This window comes from Stylophora pistillata, chromosome 2 (genome assembly GCF_964205215.1).
Source record: "Stylophora pistillata chromosome 2, jaStyPist1.2, whole genome shotgun sequence".
Taxonomy (NCBI): Eukaryota; Metazoa; Cnidaria; class Anthozoa; order Scleractinia; family Pocilloporidae; genus Stylophora; species Stylophora pistillata.
In genome coordinates, this window is record NC_142520.1 from 54,744,936 (window position 1) to 54,762,576 (window position 17,641).

Consider the following 17,641-nt stretch of genomic DNA (forward strand, 5'->3'; position numbering starts at 1 on the left):
CTCCTTTCACTTGTCGGCATTGAGTTGCATCCACTGAGACCGAGACCATTCCTCCACGGCAGTAACAGCGTGTTGCACGTCACCCAGAGAGCCGCGGGGTATGGTTTGGGAGATTATCGTGTCGTCAACATACTTCTACATGAGAGCGACAACCTCGAGATCATTGATCATGAGCAAGAAAAGCCAGGGGCCGAGCTTGGTCCCCTGAGGAACTCCGGCAGGGACTGGGCCCCACTCAAAAAGCAGTCAGAGAACAACTTGATGCGTTCGTGTCGATTCGTCAATTAGTCAATCACCCAGGCTTTGATGCTGTGCGGTATGTCGAGGCCGATGATCTTAGGGACAAGTATCTTATGATTGATAAGATCAAAGGCCTTGCGATAGTCAAATAACACGACTCTAACGGCTGCACCGGTACCGTTTGAAGCTTGTGACCAGTGGTGAAACATCGAGATCAGAGCGAACAGGGTGGAGGATTTAGGGATAGCACCGTATTGATCACGGTCAATGATCTTCAAAACAGCCAACATGGGTCGATACAACAAAATAGCTGTACAACAGCTGTACAACAGCTGTACAATAGCTGTAACGGGCTCGACAAGAACCTCAGCATACTTACGCAAGAACCAATCAGGAATACAGTCGGGTCCGGCCACTTTGCGTGGATTTAATTGTGTCAGGGGGGGACAGAACCGCAGGCTCGGACAGAGTGAATACATAGGGTTCGTCCTCTACAGTTGCAACTGGCTCTAACGGTTGGAAGATTTCTATGGGAGCAAGGAAGGCGGAGTTAATTTCTTTTCGCGATTTCAAGTTCCCTCTTTTCGCCTTCAAGTTGTAAACTGGAGAGAATGCTGTCCGAACCGGAACAGGGAACCATTCCAGCAATCTGTTTCACAGCATTCTACCACTGCGAGGGCTTGGTGGACTTGAGATTTTCAACTTTTGAGGCATACCGCAGTACAAAATATATGAACTTCATATATTTCATTGTATCTCTTTTGAGGCAAAGTAGTTGCTGCGCAGCGATTTACGGTTTCGGTTTACAGCCTTACGGTCGTAATAGTAGCTCTTCTTGTCTCCACTGTTGAACGCTTTCTGCGGTCGCAGCCTTACAAGGGTTTTGAGCTCAGTAGTGATCCAAGGTGCATCGTTGACGTGAATCTTGTGGTGCTTGATCGGCATGATATGATCCATACCAATGTGAATCATGTCTACAAACAGATTCAATTTGGCTAGGCAGGAATCAGCGGGTTGAATAGGGACCAGTCGAGAGACGAGAGGTAGCGTCCGAGCTCCAACTTTCTACTTGCGCGAGTATCCCGCTTTGGAACAGATTCCCAACTGGAACCTTTTCCCACTGGCCTCGCTTTGGTGCCCACAAGAACGACCATATGATCAGACAGGCCGAAGGGGGGAAGGGTTTGGACTGAGTTTGCATCGTATAGTTAAGGGAGGTTTGTGATCACTAAGTCCAAAATTTGGTCCTCCCTTGTCTACCAGTTGTTTGAGATTGAATTGGGTGGTCAAGCGGCGAACATTTCGGCGATTGAAATCCCCGCATAACAAGGAGCTGCAACTGGGTATCCACCTTCCATAGGTGTTGTCAACATACAGGCTCATATTTTTGTATTGGGTGATGCAAATGGGTCAGGTCACGTGCTGCTCACTTAACGCATTATCTATCATGGATTATAGTTCACCACTAAATTTTCTTCGACTCTTTTTGGTTTAAGTTGATCACGTGACGCGATAGTGCTTATCCGTGTAGAGACTATCAGTCCATAGTACCCGTCCGCGTTAAATACCCGGATGAATAGTACTCATCCGTGAAAAATTTTGAATGGTCTGATAGCCGCGAAGTTAGGCAGATCGGAAAAACAGTGAGTTTTAAATTCTGACAGGTATAACGTATTATTTAGCTGGTGTACTGCTGCGAATTATTGACATTTATGACAGGCTGTACGCATGAATAAATATTTGATTGATCTGCGTTTAGTAGGTTTTGACTGTTTTTCAACTGGCACGCGGAAGAAAATTTAGTGGTGAACAATAAGGCACTTAAAAAGAGAGCGTTTATGTCTCGGAACTAGCATAATTGCCCTCGAAGCTTCACTTATCGGGCAAGTATTTGTTTTAAGAACATCAAATTTTCGCGGGGCAACTATCAACCGATAGTTCCTCGACAGAAACACTCTGTTGTTTAAATAGATAGCGTTTAGGGTAGTCAATCAGATTGCAGCATTCATAATGTAGCGTTAGTAGATAAATAGTAAACATTGTTAGGATCATTTTTACCCAATTACAATTACTTTTGAATAAGCGAAGCGAGCAAGGGTATATAGAGTTTATTTCTTGAGCTCTTTTAATGTCAATGCGTTAGACTTATAATGAAAAGGTCCAGTTCAGCCATTAGAGGAGTCAAGTTGTACTGTTCCTGGAAAATAAACTTTACTGTTAAAATGCCTCTCCCTCACGGGTTAGGAGTCCATGTATGACCCCATCACGTCACTCTACCTAGGAGTGCCCCCAGGAGTGTCCCCAGGAGTGTTCCCAGGAGTGTCCCCAGGAGTGTTCCCAGGAGTGTCCCCAGGAGTGTCCCTAGGAGTGTCCCCAGGAGTGTCCCCAGGAGTGTCCCCAGGAGTGTACCCAGGAGTGTCCGTAGGAGTGTCCCCAGGAGTGTCCCCAGGAGTGTCCCGAGGAGTGTCCCCAGGAGTATTAATGGTCCAAGTGAAATGATAAAGAAATAAGAAAAAAAATACTGTGGAGCTACCTGTCAAGGAGTAGGATCCCGTCCAGGGGTGGGTGAAAATATTCTTGGTCACTTTATACCACAGAAACTTAGATTGACTAGCTCCCTTCACTATGTAAGTCATTCGCTTAGGCAGACTTTTACCTTTCACCGCACGAACGACTTCATGTATACTTTATCATTTTTGAACTTCAGCTCGGCACATGAACAACATAGATTCTTTGATAGTCATGTGTTTAGTCAATTTCATTAGACTTTATTCAAACAAATCTGATTTAGCCACAATGATATGTATTGCCATGTGTTGTAATTTGGATTGTTGTTTTGAATATATAATATAACAATGATTGGTTAAGGTCATCTAGCCTTCAAAATATATTGATGTCAGTTGAATTACATACTTCTAAAACTAACGTAACCCCAATAGTTAATTTTAAGTTTTATGGATAAATATGATTGCTCAGCTCTTTAAGGATGGATGACTCATGTAACTATTGAATAATTGTCATTACTTGTAAAGATTTAAAGGCCATCTCAGGTATTAGTGTTATGAGCTCAGTGGTCCATCACCATCAGAGTTAATTCACGTTTGTGGAGCATGGAGAATGCCGGGATGCTGATCCACCACATGTAACCTCCAGCATTTCTTTAAGCCTCCTCGGGCCCAGTTCTTCAGAGGCTGATTTGCACAAACACAGGGCTAATTTTTACCCTTGATTTCTCTATTTAATTGTTTAAAAAGCCTTTTTCAAATAATTGTGTCTTTTCTTTTTGTAACATTTAACCATCAAATTGTGGGCAAAAAAAATAATATTCACTTTTCTTTCAAAGCTTTCAGATCTAAAATCGGATTTCACACTCAGCGTGGATTTTCCTAACCCACCTTTGTGTAATTTTTTGGGTTATTTTCTAGTACTCCTGTGCAATCATGAGAGAAATAAGGGACTGTGAGAGTAGAGGGGCCTACTCAAAAACTCAAAATAATACAACATGATGAGCAAAGTTGTTCAACCGACTGACTGTACCACTGACTGGTTGGCTGACTGGACTATTATATACAACAATACTTAAACTTTCCGGGCAAACGCAGGAATAACTACACGTACACAAACAAACAGAACTTAAAAACCTGACGTGTGCTACAACCAACTTAGAATAAAACCCGTTTCCATGGATGTAATTAGAAAAGCAGAGACCTTGGAAACCGGACAGGCGTGTATATCCTTATGTCACAATATTATGCTCTATTGGGGTAAATCAGAGATAGTTAAAATGAGAATATATTTTAAGGTAACAAATATCTACAAAAAGTAATATGTATGCTGCTTTATCTTTCTTTGGTCTTGACTTACTGCTGAAGGTCTCTCTTTTACTTCTTCCAGACTTGGATGACCGAGATTAGGTCCTTTTTCACGCTCAATTTCAAACTATTCCAGGATCTTCAGATCACTTGACAACGACACATACCGTGTACCATAAAAATTTGTGGGAGTTTTACTTGACGAAAGAACAATTTAAGTTTTCCTTTTGGAAACACGTTGCTGCGTTTGATTCTTGAGGTTTCTGCTTTCAAATCAATTTTTGTTCGATAAAGGTGTTTTCCGAAATTTCTGTGTTCTTGAGGTCTTAAGGATATTCCGACTTTTAAACTAATCTGAATTTAAAATCGATCTTCTCCTCCTGATCTTTGCTTTCCTCACCCACCTCCCCACAGTTTCCTCACTCACATTTTTTGACCAAATGTTCGCCTAAGAGTCGCTGTTACTGAAATGGAGTGGGAGGGGGTGGGAGGGAGGACAAGGATTATTGAGGGGGAGGAGAAGGGAGGACAAGGATTAATGAGTGGGGAGGGGTGTACTTATTAAGTTTCGCTGTCGAAAAACTATCATTTCTACATTCGAGAGATCTCCGTTTGAAAACTATTTTGTCTCTTCTCCCGGCCCCCATACCCAGTCAAGGGTGTGGCTCTGATCACGAGTGCTGTCTAAAAACAGGTGTAGATATTCTTGGATTCTTTTGATCAGAAATTGTTAGTAAGTATTAACGAAGCTGGAATGAGGAGGGCGTTGGGAAACAAGAAATGCTAGTATCCCTAAATCGTGTCATAAAAAGCATATTTGTTGAAATATTTCTTTAATTTCTGTCATTTATAAGCACTAACCACTCTAGCTGTATGCAAGGACTAAAACTACCTGGCAAATATATCTACTCTACCGACAAAATATTTCAAACCTTGACTTTAACCCTTGAATTTTATTTACAAATCACCGTCTCTATCGCTCCTTATGACTAACAAAAATATTCCGCGTTAATTGTTCAAGTTGGGTGTTTTCAAGTTTACTGTCCTTCTCCAGTCTAAACTGCACCTAAAGTAAACATTTCTTGTGGTGCTTTCAGTAAAGTAACGAAATCATTTACGGCGAATTATCTTTTCTGAATGCTTTTCACTTTTTAGAGAATTATATACACCGTGACAACTACTTAATTCATCGAGGACGACTACTCCCGAAAGAAAAACTTTTAAACCTCTGAAAGACTTTGTTTCCTCTTTAGGCCCACGGCAAACGTTTAGCCACATCTTCCTTCGGCGGTTTTTTTTTTTTTTTTTTTTTTTTTTTTTTTTTTTTTTTACAAAGATCTGGAACGAGTATAATGACTTAATGGATAGCCTGTCTTTTAACCTGTAAAAACAACAAACGCAACAGTGCGATTAGAAACCAAAGGAGACTAAACTGCATCTAATGCCGTTTGATTCTACAAACTGAAGCGGGCGATCAAGTGTCACTTAGTGCTGGAAATAAATTTATGAAAACCACCCACATTATCACGTATGTCAAATCAGCAAAGAAAGAGAATGGAATGGAAAATGGAGAAAAAGCCTTAAAGTTAAAACCTGAATTTACTGTCATCTAAGAGTTAAGAGGGAGACTTATGATTCTTGGTACACAATGAACGAAATACACTGTCATGAAACTAAGACTATAATTACTAACTGCCGCAATATCTGGCAAAAGAAATAGAAAGAATGTAAAAGCGCGCGTTGCGGATAATACTACCCGACTTATGCTATGCAGAGGCTCTAGTAGCTCTAGATATCACGTCACTATACGAGAGCAGGGAGGCCTTGAGTAACACTCTATTTAAACAAATTGTAAAGAACCAAAGCCATAAGCTCCATGATGTGCTGCCACCGCGCAACGGGTTCACTTGTTGCACCTGTAGCCATAGATACTTCAAACTACCGATTTGGAAGACCAATAGGTTTCAAAACACTTTTATTATGGCGAACAGTTCTAATTATTAGTAGTAATCTTAATTATTAGTATTTTGGCGTTGATACTTCTCCTTTTGTGTTTTATTGTAGGTTACATTTTACGGTTTTCTTCTTTTTAAGTAGTTTATCATAATTTATAGATAACGTTTAGTTCCATTGTAAAGTAAGTCACATTTCAGCCGGCCCGGGGACTGCAATGATTTTACTCCTTGATAAAGCTATCTCTATCTAATGTAATGAGCTGTACCTTGAGCGGGTTGAAGGCTGACATAGTGCACCTCATGAATATGTCCCAGCACAAGTGCTTTGCTTTCGTCAACTGGACAATATGGCGTAATCATTACATCATTGCTATGGGGTAGACTGCTGACCACACGAATGCACGTTTTATAGTAGTTTGCTGCGGCACACAGAATCACGTGATCACCCCAAGCTCCATCTTGTTCCATGTGTGTTAAGTATTCAGTCCATGTTTGATGTCCATGGACAAAGTGAAACAGATCTGTTCCATCCGGCTGTAAGAAAATCAGTTCAAGAAACAAACTTAAAGAGGATTGTTGATAGGAACTTGGGCGCGCGGAGTACGAGTCATGGAGTAATTTTTTTAAGAATGGTACGAGACAACCTTTAATTAGCATTTATTGTAGAACAGCAACGATTCGCAAACAGCAGAAAAACAACAGGAAAGATCCATCATTAAGAGAATAACTGGAGTTCTGTTTAGTGTTATCTGATAGATGTTTAAGAGAGGGCATTTTTTAAACCAAAATATTCAAATGACTAAAACCGTAAAAGTCGGCTACTTCGGAGGCCACATTAAGTAACAAATGGATTCAACTGTAGCCAATATCATTGTGACGCTTCTTTAATAATAAAGTTATGCTGTAAACACTGGGATAGGCTCTGGTGGTGTTGACCCGTATACATACTTCACCTCAAAAAGAACCGTAAGTAACAAACTCTGTTAGAAATACCAACATCAACTTACTAGTTTTGGGTTACTTCTGAGGTACTGAACCAAGGTTTGTCTTAATGTGCCATGTGTGATTTTGATTCCTTTAACAATTTCCAGTTGTTCTGACAAGGCATAGAACATGCAATTTCCTAATCCTTGATTGTCAGATATCGTGAAGCCCTTGTCTAATGCAGTAGTCCTCAGCCCCAGTGATAGATCTGTTCTGCTCTTGACTTTGCTTGCATCAAGTTGCATCTGCTGAAGTTCCCGGATGATTCGGTCAAGAGAACCTAGAAGGGACAAAAAGTTTTTTTAATCTGACAGCATGAAAGAAGCGAAACAATTGTCCGCTGGAAAATTACAATTCTTAATCTAGTAAGAGAAACTTGGAGGGTAAAAAGGGAAAGGAGACCTTCGACGACCAAAGAACCGATGTTTTGTCCAACAACTGAGCATTGAAGAGATAAACTGCAAGAGACTTTTTATGTGCGAACCATCACACCAATAACCAAAAGAGAAGAACAAGTAAAGAAAAATTTACGCCAAGGTCTGCACGCTAACATATCTGAGTAACCGGAAAAAAAAAAAAATTCGTAGGGCCGGTAATTCAAACAAAGTTCAGAAGTTGTTCAACAAAACCGCGCTCTAAAAATTAGTGAATTTAGCTGAATATTTTATCTGTACATTTATTCTTCTGAAAAGTGTCACTTTGTTCCTAAATGTCTTTGGATTCTTACACAAGAAATCAGATGTGTGAATAACAATATATGTCTCAGTAGCAAAAAATATTATCATAAGTACCATTTTGACAAAGCGCTGGCCTTAGATTGAAAGTTAAGAAAAGGAGCAACTGCTGGATCGTCTTATAACCTGTCTGTAGTTCTTTGGTGAAGTCATTTACCGTGTGTTAGTGATACTTTGTTACTCACCTGGATTCAGTGATGAATCATTTGTTGCTTGTTCGGTTGACGTGTCAACAACTTCGGCCTCCTGAGTTCTCAAACTTGTGTCTCGTCTTTTAGAAGCTACAGAGAGAGAAAGAAAAACAAGTCACTACTCAGGCTCAACACCTTTTTTTTGTATGAGTTGTTCTCGCCTTCCATCAAAATTTATCAAGAGCGCGAAAGCCGAGTAGCCCCCAATATATACGGTGTCTCCGCCCCCAAAAACACTTTTCGAAGGACATTCAAAATATTCTCACCAAGAACTATGTCCCACATCTTCTCTACAAGAATGTCACACTGTTTCTCCCAGTTGAACTTCTCTTCATAGGAACTCCTCAGTTGCTGAATCTCATGAAGGCGGTGTGATCTTTCCTTCTGTCGAACACCAGCAATTGCCTTTGCCCACTCCTTAGGGTCCTCAGAATCCACAACAAATGATTTGCCTGATGGTACAGTGCACAATGCTTCACCAAATCCTGAGTTGCCACTGACAAGAATGGGAAGACCAGCAGACAAAGCTTCTAATGCTGTCAGGCCGAAACCTTCCGTTCTGGAGGGCATCATGCAGAGATCAACTTCACAAAATGTTTCTTTCAATTCCTCTTTACTCTGCACGAACTTCCTCACAGTCAGCTGCCTTTTATCAATTCCACTCTTCAGCAAATTCGCTGCAGCCTCATCTTGTTTACTGTCAGCTGCACCCACGAAAATCAGATGGTAAGATCTGTCTTTCAGTTCAACTATTGCTCTGGCAGAGATATCGTAGCCCTTCAGGCTGAAGTCCTCCGGATCACCACGACCAAAGGTTAGAACCTTAAACTTGTCCATGTCAACTGCAGCTTGCCTTACATCAGAAAACTCACTGAACGTGCTCGGCGTCAGTTGAATGATATCTTGGTGCTTCTCGCATGAGCGCAGGTAGGAAGAGTAAGCCTTTGTCAACTTTGGTCCAACTGCTACCACAGCATCTGCCAACTTACACAACTCCACTTCAGTTCTGTTCTTCTCATTTCCTTTAGAAATGGCCTCAGGATAGTCTTTGTACATTCCAAGTTCTTCAGGTGCAGTGTGCACTACCTGTATCCACCTGCACTGGTGCGATTCTCTAATAAATTGCGCTTGTTTACCAAGCTTTGCTCCATGACCCAGTACTATGTCAATAGCAAGATCTCTCGGTGGGGCACTCAGCCAGTCAAGGGGGTCGGCATAACCCGGGCGTCTTTGTGCCTCTCTCAAGGATACATTGTGACTTATTGCCATTCTCCTCTCTTCTTCAGAACAGGCAGACTGTGGAGCAAGGAGAGTGACGTCCACTTGCGGATGTTTGGCCAACAGAATGGCAAGCTGTCTGTTTATGGTGGACAAGCCTCCCATTGATGAACTCCACTCACTGCCCAGGAGAGTTACCTTCAGTGCCGTGTCAGACTTCATTGGGTTAACTCCAGCTGGTGCACCCTGTGATTTGGCGGTGACATTTGAAGACCACGACCCCTGGGCGAAAAAGAAGAGGTCATATAAGATTCTATCACTTCTATAGCAACATGAATTTTGGGTATGCTACTACTCATTTATAATGATAAATTCATTGCCATGGCATGACCCAGAAGTATAACCTATGAAAATAATTTCAACTTGAAAACAAATGTCTGCCTTATCTTTGAAATTGGACGCAAACTAACCATGATAACGTCGTGCACGCTGATTACAATCTATTCAGGATTCTCAAATGAAGAGAATTAAGGAGAGCGATAGAAAATTTGAATCAGAGAAGAAAACAAATTACTACGACTGGTAATACCTGGCTCGTTCTTTTCACGAACCACTTTTCCAGCCCACAGAAAGGACGTACTTCATCCCAAAGTTCTCTGGTACAGATAGCTGCTTGGCCTTCATTTGCATCAATAAGATGGAAGCAGTTCTCGTGTGTGCAAGTGGTTTTTATGTGGTCTGAGCATGCTCGACGTGGTTCTTCTGTCCCTTGATGGCAGTAAGGACATGCAACACACAGCCTGTACTGCAGACCCCTCAGGTATGGCAGTTCTAGTGACAAATTCTGTAGGGTGTCTTCGATAAATTTACGCACAACAGTTGCTAGTTCAGCTGCGTTCTGTCCTACAACCAGATGAGTTTGTTTCTTTTGTCTCAAGATTACCTTCACAAATCCTGTTTGACAAATGAGGACAAAATCATGAATATCTTTCCCAATGATGAAACATGCTCCATTTTGGTACAGAATGGGTTGATGCGTGGGCCATTTCTTCGCACACCAACGAATGGATCGTGAGACAAGCTGTAAGAAGAGACCATGAGGAACAAAGCCATGGACAAACAGGATATACAATGGACAGGGATCCGTTGATGAAGGCTTCATTTCAAATAGTCTGTCAGGTGGACGCTTCAGTTGAGCTGCTACAAAGTACTTCACATCAGTTGGGGAAACTGAGAACTTAGCGATCAAACCAAATCGCTCCATCATGTCTAAGATGTCTTCTTTGATGATTCCCTGTCCAATGAAGCTGGAGAACACATGATCAACATGTTCCATGCTGAGGATGCCACTTCCTTCAAGTTCCTGCCAGTACTTAGCATGTAGAGAATTCTATAAAATAATTATATAAAAATGAACAATTCAACATTAGGAAAGGCCACTTAATGTTGTTTGAATTTTTTCCTCGTACATGTCCAAAACTAAAAAAAGTATATTTCTATCAATGCATCAAAATGGTGGGAAATTAAATCCCTAACGAGCAAATTTGTATCTTAGCTGATAAGAGGTGTATACTAGTTGTTTAATCACCACCACAGAGGCCGATAGCCCATTTCTTTATAGTACTGGTGCTCATCCTTTCATATGATAATAAGTTTTCATTCACATGCAAATTAAACTCATTTTCACAAGAATGGTCGAGCGCAAGGCCTCGTTTTCAAAACGAGGCCAAGAGTAATTCGGAAAAGGGCTATTAGTGCAGGAAAAAGAAGTATTCACTTCTTTGAAAACAATTAGCGAATCAATGCAAGTCTCTTGCAAGTTATGACCTGAAAAGCTGCAAAAGGTACATGACTGAGATAATTTGTTGAACAACATTTTCCAAGTAAGGTAGCCTTTCTCAAAACAGAAATTTATTTTCTACCTGTTTATTGAAAGGTGGTATGGTTATCAGCTGTTTAAACAGATCAATCAACCACTGAGCCTTCAGTACAACTGTGCTGCGGTGCTTGATTATCATCCCCAGGCCATGGTAAAAACTGATCATGGAGTCAAACTCTTTTACATCTTCCATGATACACTCCATCCTTGCATAGTGCTGAAGTTGTTGCAGATTTCTGTGATAAATCTGTTTAGCCACCAAAGCTTCAATCACTTTTTCAAACAGAAACCACCTAGAAAGCAACAAAATACCTACAATGTATTATATGGCATAAAATTGGGTCTTAAATTCAGTCAGACATGCATGCTAGTGTTTAAAGTCGTCAAGTGCTAATACATGAATTGCCTCATACTATCTGCAACTAAAACAGACACGGTTATTTTTAGCAACATACAAAGTCAATTCCAAGAACTGTGCCTAACTAATCCCGGTTAGCTCAATGGATAGAGTGCTGGACTGTTGTGCGGGAGGTCGAGGGTTCGAGGCCCCCCAGGTCTTAAAATAATTGAGAAGAATTTGCAGCCTTTCTATAACATCAAGAAATGGTTAGATATTCTAGTCTTCTCAGATAGGGACGAATAAATGGAGTTCCCATCTCCTGTAGGGTTAGGGGTAGGAGACGTTAATTTCACACACACGAGATTACTGTTTGATGGATGTCCTCCCCTGGGGTGGGATGGGTGGGTTTACCAGACCCGCAGTAATTGGTGCAAGCTGTTGCAGTGTCCCTGCCAGTTGGCGAAGCGAAATAAATCATATAATCATAAATCAATATCAATCAAATCTTCTTATCTTTTAAATTATAACATAGTCATAATGACACAAATTTAAATTTTGTTTGTCTGCACTGAAGCAACTGCTGTGTATTTGTACAATCTATAGTTTTGCAAATTTTGATGTACCCACAATTTAATATAGTGGTGGAAGGATATTTTTTAGTACTTACCTGCACATATAATTATGCTAAATACACTGTGCACCATTTAAAAATGTTATCACAGCTGATTTGAGGGGAAAAAAATCAATTTTGAAGTGTATGCATTGGGGTTTTTCCGAAAAAATTGTGTTTTTTACTTACCTCACTGGTATCTTCTCTCCCATATAAGGCTCCTGCTTCAACACCTTTAGGATTGTGTTCTGTAATTCATTTATACCATCTACTTTTCCTTCTTGCTCTGCAGGATATGTTATTTAGAAAAGGAATTCAAAGCATAATGCAACACAGAAACATGCATTCTACAATGAGCATAGTATGATAGCATAGACTTGTATAATTGCAGAGATTTTACGGATAACAACTTAGCTAAAATGACAATGTCTTTAAATCCCCATATTTTAGCTCTTCTGTTCCCTATAATTATTCCATACTCTGAAATTAATGGCTCCATCAGCAAAAATTATTTGGACTCTATATGATGCTGCCAGTATATTCAGAATATAGAGTAGCTGAAAGCTTAAAGCAGAGTGCAGGAAAAAAAAAAAAAAAAGGAACAAGAACTCTGACTTTTTTCCACAACAAGTCCTAACTCATTCAGCCATGGTAGTATCTTTTAATACCTCTACAACTCCCACTATAATGTTCTGTGTCTCTATCCAATTGCAATTCAATTTATAATGAAGCATGACATGGCTCCTGAATAACATGTAACTATGTAAGTCAGATAATAATTATTGTATGCTCAATGCTTGTCAACCATCTGCCACATGGGCTAGCGCTTTTGGTTACAAAAATTGCTAAAAATCAAGTGTTCTTGAAATTCATCCAAAGACAAGCTCTTATACAATTATTAAGTCTACAATTACTGCAAGTAACCTATGGACAAGGATACAAAATGAAATCATATATCTTACCTGTTTTATCTTTTCCTATCTGCATTCTAATCTTCTGGATAAATTTTTTCATCAAATTAGGCCTCTGAGTGTTGTCAATGCAGAATAAGGGTTTGACCACATGCTTCTCATACTCCATACCAGAAATTCTCTTCTGAATTTGTTTCTTTATTGCTGCAATGTCTTCAACTGGTTTGTCAGCATGCGTGCCAACAATGAACACTGGGGGACGCAGGTAGGGCAGCTTGTGTTGTGCATCATCATCTGTGTCATCATTGACCAGGGAAACACTGTGTACTGTAGCCAACCATGAGAGCAAATTCTCCATGTTAGTTTCATTGTTAGGGTTTTCCAATTTCACATCATTACTCCCTTGTCTCACGCAGGGCTCAGCTGGAGCATCCAGAGGCTTGCTGAGATTGTGCACCAATATGTATAGTGCCCGCTGTGATAGGAAGATAGGATGGCTGGCATAGTACAGGTGCTGCCCTGCAAAGTCCCACACATCCATTGAAACATAGGATTCTTCTGAGGGTAAGGCACTTTTGATGGGTTTCCCTTTGGCATACTCCAACCACTGATAAACATGCTCCTCAGTATCAGGCGGTTGAGAAATATCAATCATCACATCAGGCTCAGCTTGCACGTTTTCATCTTTACATTCAGTAGAATGCTCATTGCCATTGTTTGGAAGAATTTCTGTGAAACATTCATCCTCCTCAACCTGAATGGAGAATTAAATGAAACATTATGCTCACTTAAGTGTATATAATTATGTATTCAAAACTTGACCTTATGAACAGGCTGCTAAATTATAAAAAACTATGATCACCTCAGTCTAGAATAATTTTAAGGGGCAAGTTTCTAAAAAAATCGTTGTACTGCTTTGGTGAGGGGGGTATAACAAGATAACTTGGTTTACCAACGGAGTTGAAGTTGTAAATTGGCTACTGTAGAGAGTTCTGAAGCTGACATCTCAAGTGTAAGAGCCTTTAGACAGAGAGAAACTTAATTGCATAGAATAAGACATTGAAGAGCAAATCCTCGCACCCTGGAGATAGTCAACTCAGACCAAGAAATGTTTGTTGAGACTGAAGTTACATAAGCATTAGCATAAGATACATTCATTAAAGCTCCTCTATAAGGATTTTATAGCCAAAATGTGAAAAGAGTTATGAAAACATTATATCAGAGAATAAAAAATAATTACGACTAAAAATTTATAATTGGAGAACAAAATCTCAAATTTCCTTTAAGTTAAGAGAAGACACCAATGGAAAAGCAATTGAAGAATGGAAATATCAAAGGATGCCCCTCATTTTTGTCGTAAAAGTTTTGCATGTATGCCTTCATTCAAGATATTTAAACAAAAATAACTTGCAGTTCTTTTTTAGCTGATGTGTAAATAAAATTTAGTCTCATCTAAACTTTTGTGAAAACATCCAAAAGAAACTGAGACTGTTTCAGACACAATTCTAAATGTAAGAAATTTAGAATTTTAATAAAGAAAAGAATTTTAAAAAATAGCAAGTTGTAATCCTATTCATTCTCTTTAAAAACAAATATTTCTCAAAAGGCTAATTCGGCTGCTTTCCTCCCATCTCCTCTTTTTATAAAATTCTCAGCATTTTTATTAAACTCTCAAACCTGCTTTGACTTGAAAACACCTTCAACTTCATCTTCTAATTTCAGTTCTCCTTCTTCGGTTGTCTCTTCCTTTAAAAATTGAGAAATATCTGCTCCACACATTTTGCCAGCCACAATCTTTGCTACATCTTTTGAACATTCAACCAGTCCTGGTTTACTCTCCCTGGTCAACTGCCAGTTCTTGACAGCTTGGTCAACATCAATTTCACACTTTGAAGGATCCACTTCAATCCCCTCAGTACTCTGTTCTTTAGGGTCAAATGGAAGGCCTAAAAGACTCTTCTTCAGACTGGTTTTACCGGCGCGATCCTGACCAACCAGTATAACACGACCACGGTAAACTTGTACATATCCATCTTTTAAAGCGTCTACATAAACCAACTGTGCTGCTGGTCCTTGCGCTCTTTTTTTATCCAAATTCTCTAATTAAAAAAGTCATCATGATTGAGCCAAAGGAAAAAGGCTAATCAGAGGAAGTTGTAATTATTATAAAAACCCTAAAGGAAAAGCAATTTCTGTTTTTATAAGTTTCAAACACAATCTGAAAAAGGCCTGATAAGTCAATTTAATTACATGTCCTTCATGCATAAAGTTAGAAACTATGCTAGTATACACATGTAAAAATCTTTGCATCGGTGAGTGAGGTAAACACATACACAATGACTATTATAAACTGACTCCATGAAATGAAACATTAAGAGTAAATTGATTAAAATGTGAGTGATCAAACTAAACAAAGGCAATAATTGATGTCAATTCTGCCAAATGGTGTTTGGAAAACAGAAAGAAAAATCACATATTCCCAAAACGTAGCAATTGCTAGATTCTAAAATATTACAAGGGCAGCATAAATTATGGTGTAACAATTATCAGAATTACTCCTGACCAGTTAAGAGAAAAGTTTTATTCCCAATAACCTAAACTCTCATTTTAAAATCATATTAGTCTATAAATTCTGTATGATAAGCTAAATGCTGTTACTTTCTTAATAACTTCCAATAAAATAAAGCAAAAATTATGGAGTTACAACTTACAGTACTATATATTCCTGGTTGAGAAATGATTTGTAATAAACTTAATTCTTCCTTTTAAAATTAAAATCAAATAAACAGAAAGCAAAAATTATAACAGCAATTCCTACAACTGTGAAATAATTTGCAATAAACTTCTTAAATTCCAATCAACTAGAAAGAAAAACTTACAACTTACAATAATCCCTTACTGTAAAATGATTTGTAATAAACTTAATCCCTCCTCAATTCCCTATCAAATTATAGTACACTGTAGTTCAACTTAAATTTCAATGTCAGCCAAGTCATTAAAATAAACCTTTCAAAATATAACTAAAACTTCCAGTACAAAATGTCATGTATTTCTAAAGGGATGCAACCTTTGTTCGATCATACAGTATAACTGTGACAGCATTTACTTCATTATTCTTCTCACGATTTGTTACAAAACTATTGTCAGCTGCCTGTAATTCTCTGTAACAAGCAGCATAACCACTTGCAAGTCAACCATTAGAACCAATTTAGTAAATAATGCACATGTTACAACATTAATGTGAAGAGGAATTTCCTTTACTCACCTGGAACATCTGAATATACTCTTTGTATCTTTAGCTCCATAACACTTCTCACTCCTTCAAATGTAAAAGGATTCCCTCTCACAAACAAATATATTAGTTTCTTCAGCTGTTTTATAGCTGGACTCAACACAGTCAACTGGTTGTCACTCAGGTTCAGTATCTCCAGCTCCACCATCTCCCCAATAGCATCAGGGATGGTGGTTAGATTGTTATGTGAGATGTGCAGCTCTCCGAGTTTCTTCAGCTGTTTTATAGCTGGACTCAACACAGTCAACTGGTTGTCATTCAGCTCCAGTATCTCCAGCTCCACCATCTCCCCAATAGCATCAGGGATGGTGGTTAGATTGTTACGTGAGATGTACAGCTCTCTGAGTTTCTTCAGCTGTTTTATAGCTGGACTCAACACAGTCAACTGGTTGTCACTCAGCTCCAGTACCTCCAGCTCCACCATCTCCCCAATAGCATCAGGGATGGTGGTTAGATTGTTATGTGAGATGTTCAGCACTCTGAGTTTCTTCAGCTGTTTTATAGCTGGACTCAACACAGTCAACTGGTCGTGACTCAGCTCCAGTATCTCCAGCTCCACCATCTCCCCAATAGCATCAGGGATGGTGGTTAGATTGTTATGTGAGATGTACAGCTCTCTGAGTTTCTTCAGCTGTTTTATAGCTGGACTCAACACAGTCAACTGGTTGTGACTCAGCTCCAGTCTCTCCAGCTCCACCATCTCCCCAATAGCATCAGGGATGGTGGTTAGATTGTTATGTGAGATGTACAGCCATTTGAGGTTTTTTAGTTGAGTCAAACTTGTAGGGAATATGGACAGCTGGTTTCTTCTAACATCAAGTTTTGTACGATTCTTTAGTTTTCCGATACATTCAGGTATTGTTGTAAGTTTATTCTTTGACAGGTCAAGTTCCTCCAACTCAGTCAATTCAAACAAAGCTGCAGGCAATTCATGCAAACTTTGCTTATTGAGAGCTAAACTCTTTCCTAACATCTTTCTTCTTAACTCTTCTATAGAAAGAAATTCCATTTCATTCATGGGAAACTGTCACAACAACAATAAAAGCTGTTATTAAGGGTGAGTAACTTAAACTAACTTGCTTTGGCATTATAACCATTCAACCAAAAATGGAAAAAATGAGGTTTATAATTTAACTTCTACTAAACCAAACTAATGAGTTATATTTTATTCCTCTAAGTACAATCTTTGGAAGCCATCCACCCTTCACTGTTCTTTTAAACACTCTGAGTAAACACTGCTTATTTGTAAAAAGCTCTAGTTATTTATTTTCATGTCAGACATTTTGACATTAGTCCCACTGTATAATTTTTTTTTTGTCAAAAATAAACAACTGCTTGCGTTATACATGTTAACAACAAGGCTATTACGAACAAGAAAATACTTGAATTTTAAAACAGAGTTCTCCTGACTCTTTAAAAACAACATGAAGATTACTTTCATTGTAAAGGTTAATATCTAACAGGAAAGAAATCAT

At 39.2% G+C, this 17,641-nt stretch overlaps 1 protein-coding gene across 2 annotated transcripts; it reads right to left on the reverse strand.

Moving 5' to 3' along the window:
* Positions 1 to 4,985: 4,985 nt before the first annotated feature.
* LOC148740435 (uncharacterized) lies at positions 4,986 to 17,398 on the reverse strand. 2 transcript variants are annotated; one of them, XM_088750452.1, is made up of 11 exons: positions 16,140 to 17,398; positions 14,552 to 14,973; positions 12,926 to 13,628; positions 12,153 to 12,249; positions 11,057 to 11,306; positions 9,724 to 10,524; positions 8,183 to 9,416; positions 7,911 to 8,006; positions 7,015 to 7,271; positions 6,274 to 6,541; positions 4,986 to 5,433 (listed from the first exon to the last, which is right to left on the reverse strand). In XM_088750452.1, the coding sequence occupies exons 1-11, from the start codon at positions 17,182 to 17,184 to the stop codon at positions 5,429 to 5,431; spliced, it is 5,178 nt and encodes a 1,725-aa protein (XP_088606578.1). In that variant the 5' UTR covers positions 17,185 to 17,398; the 3' UTR covers positions 4,986 to 5,428. The 2 variants fall into 2 exon arrangements, with proteins under 2 accessions (XP_088606578.1, XP_088606577.1); XM_088750451.1 differs by having other exon boundaries at positions 4,986 to 6,541.
* Between the last annotated feature and the right edge of the window lie 243 nt (positions 17,399 to 17,641).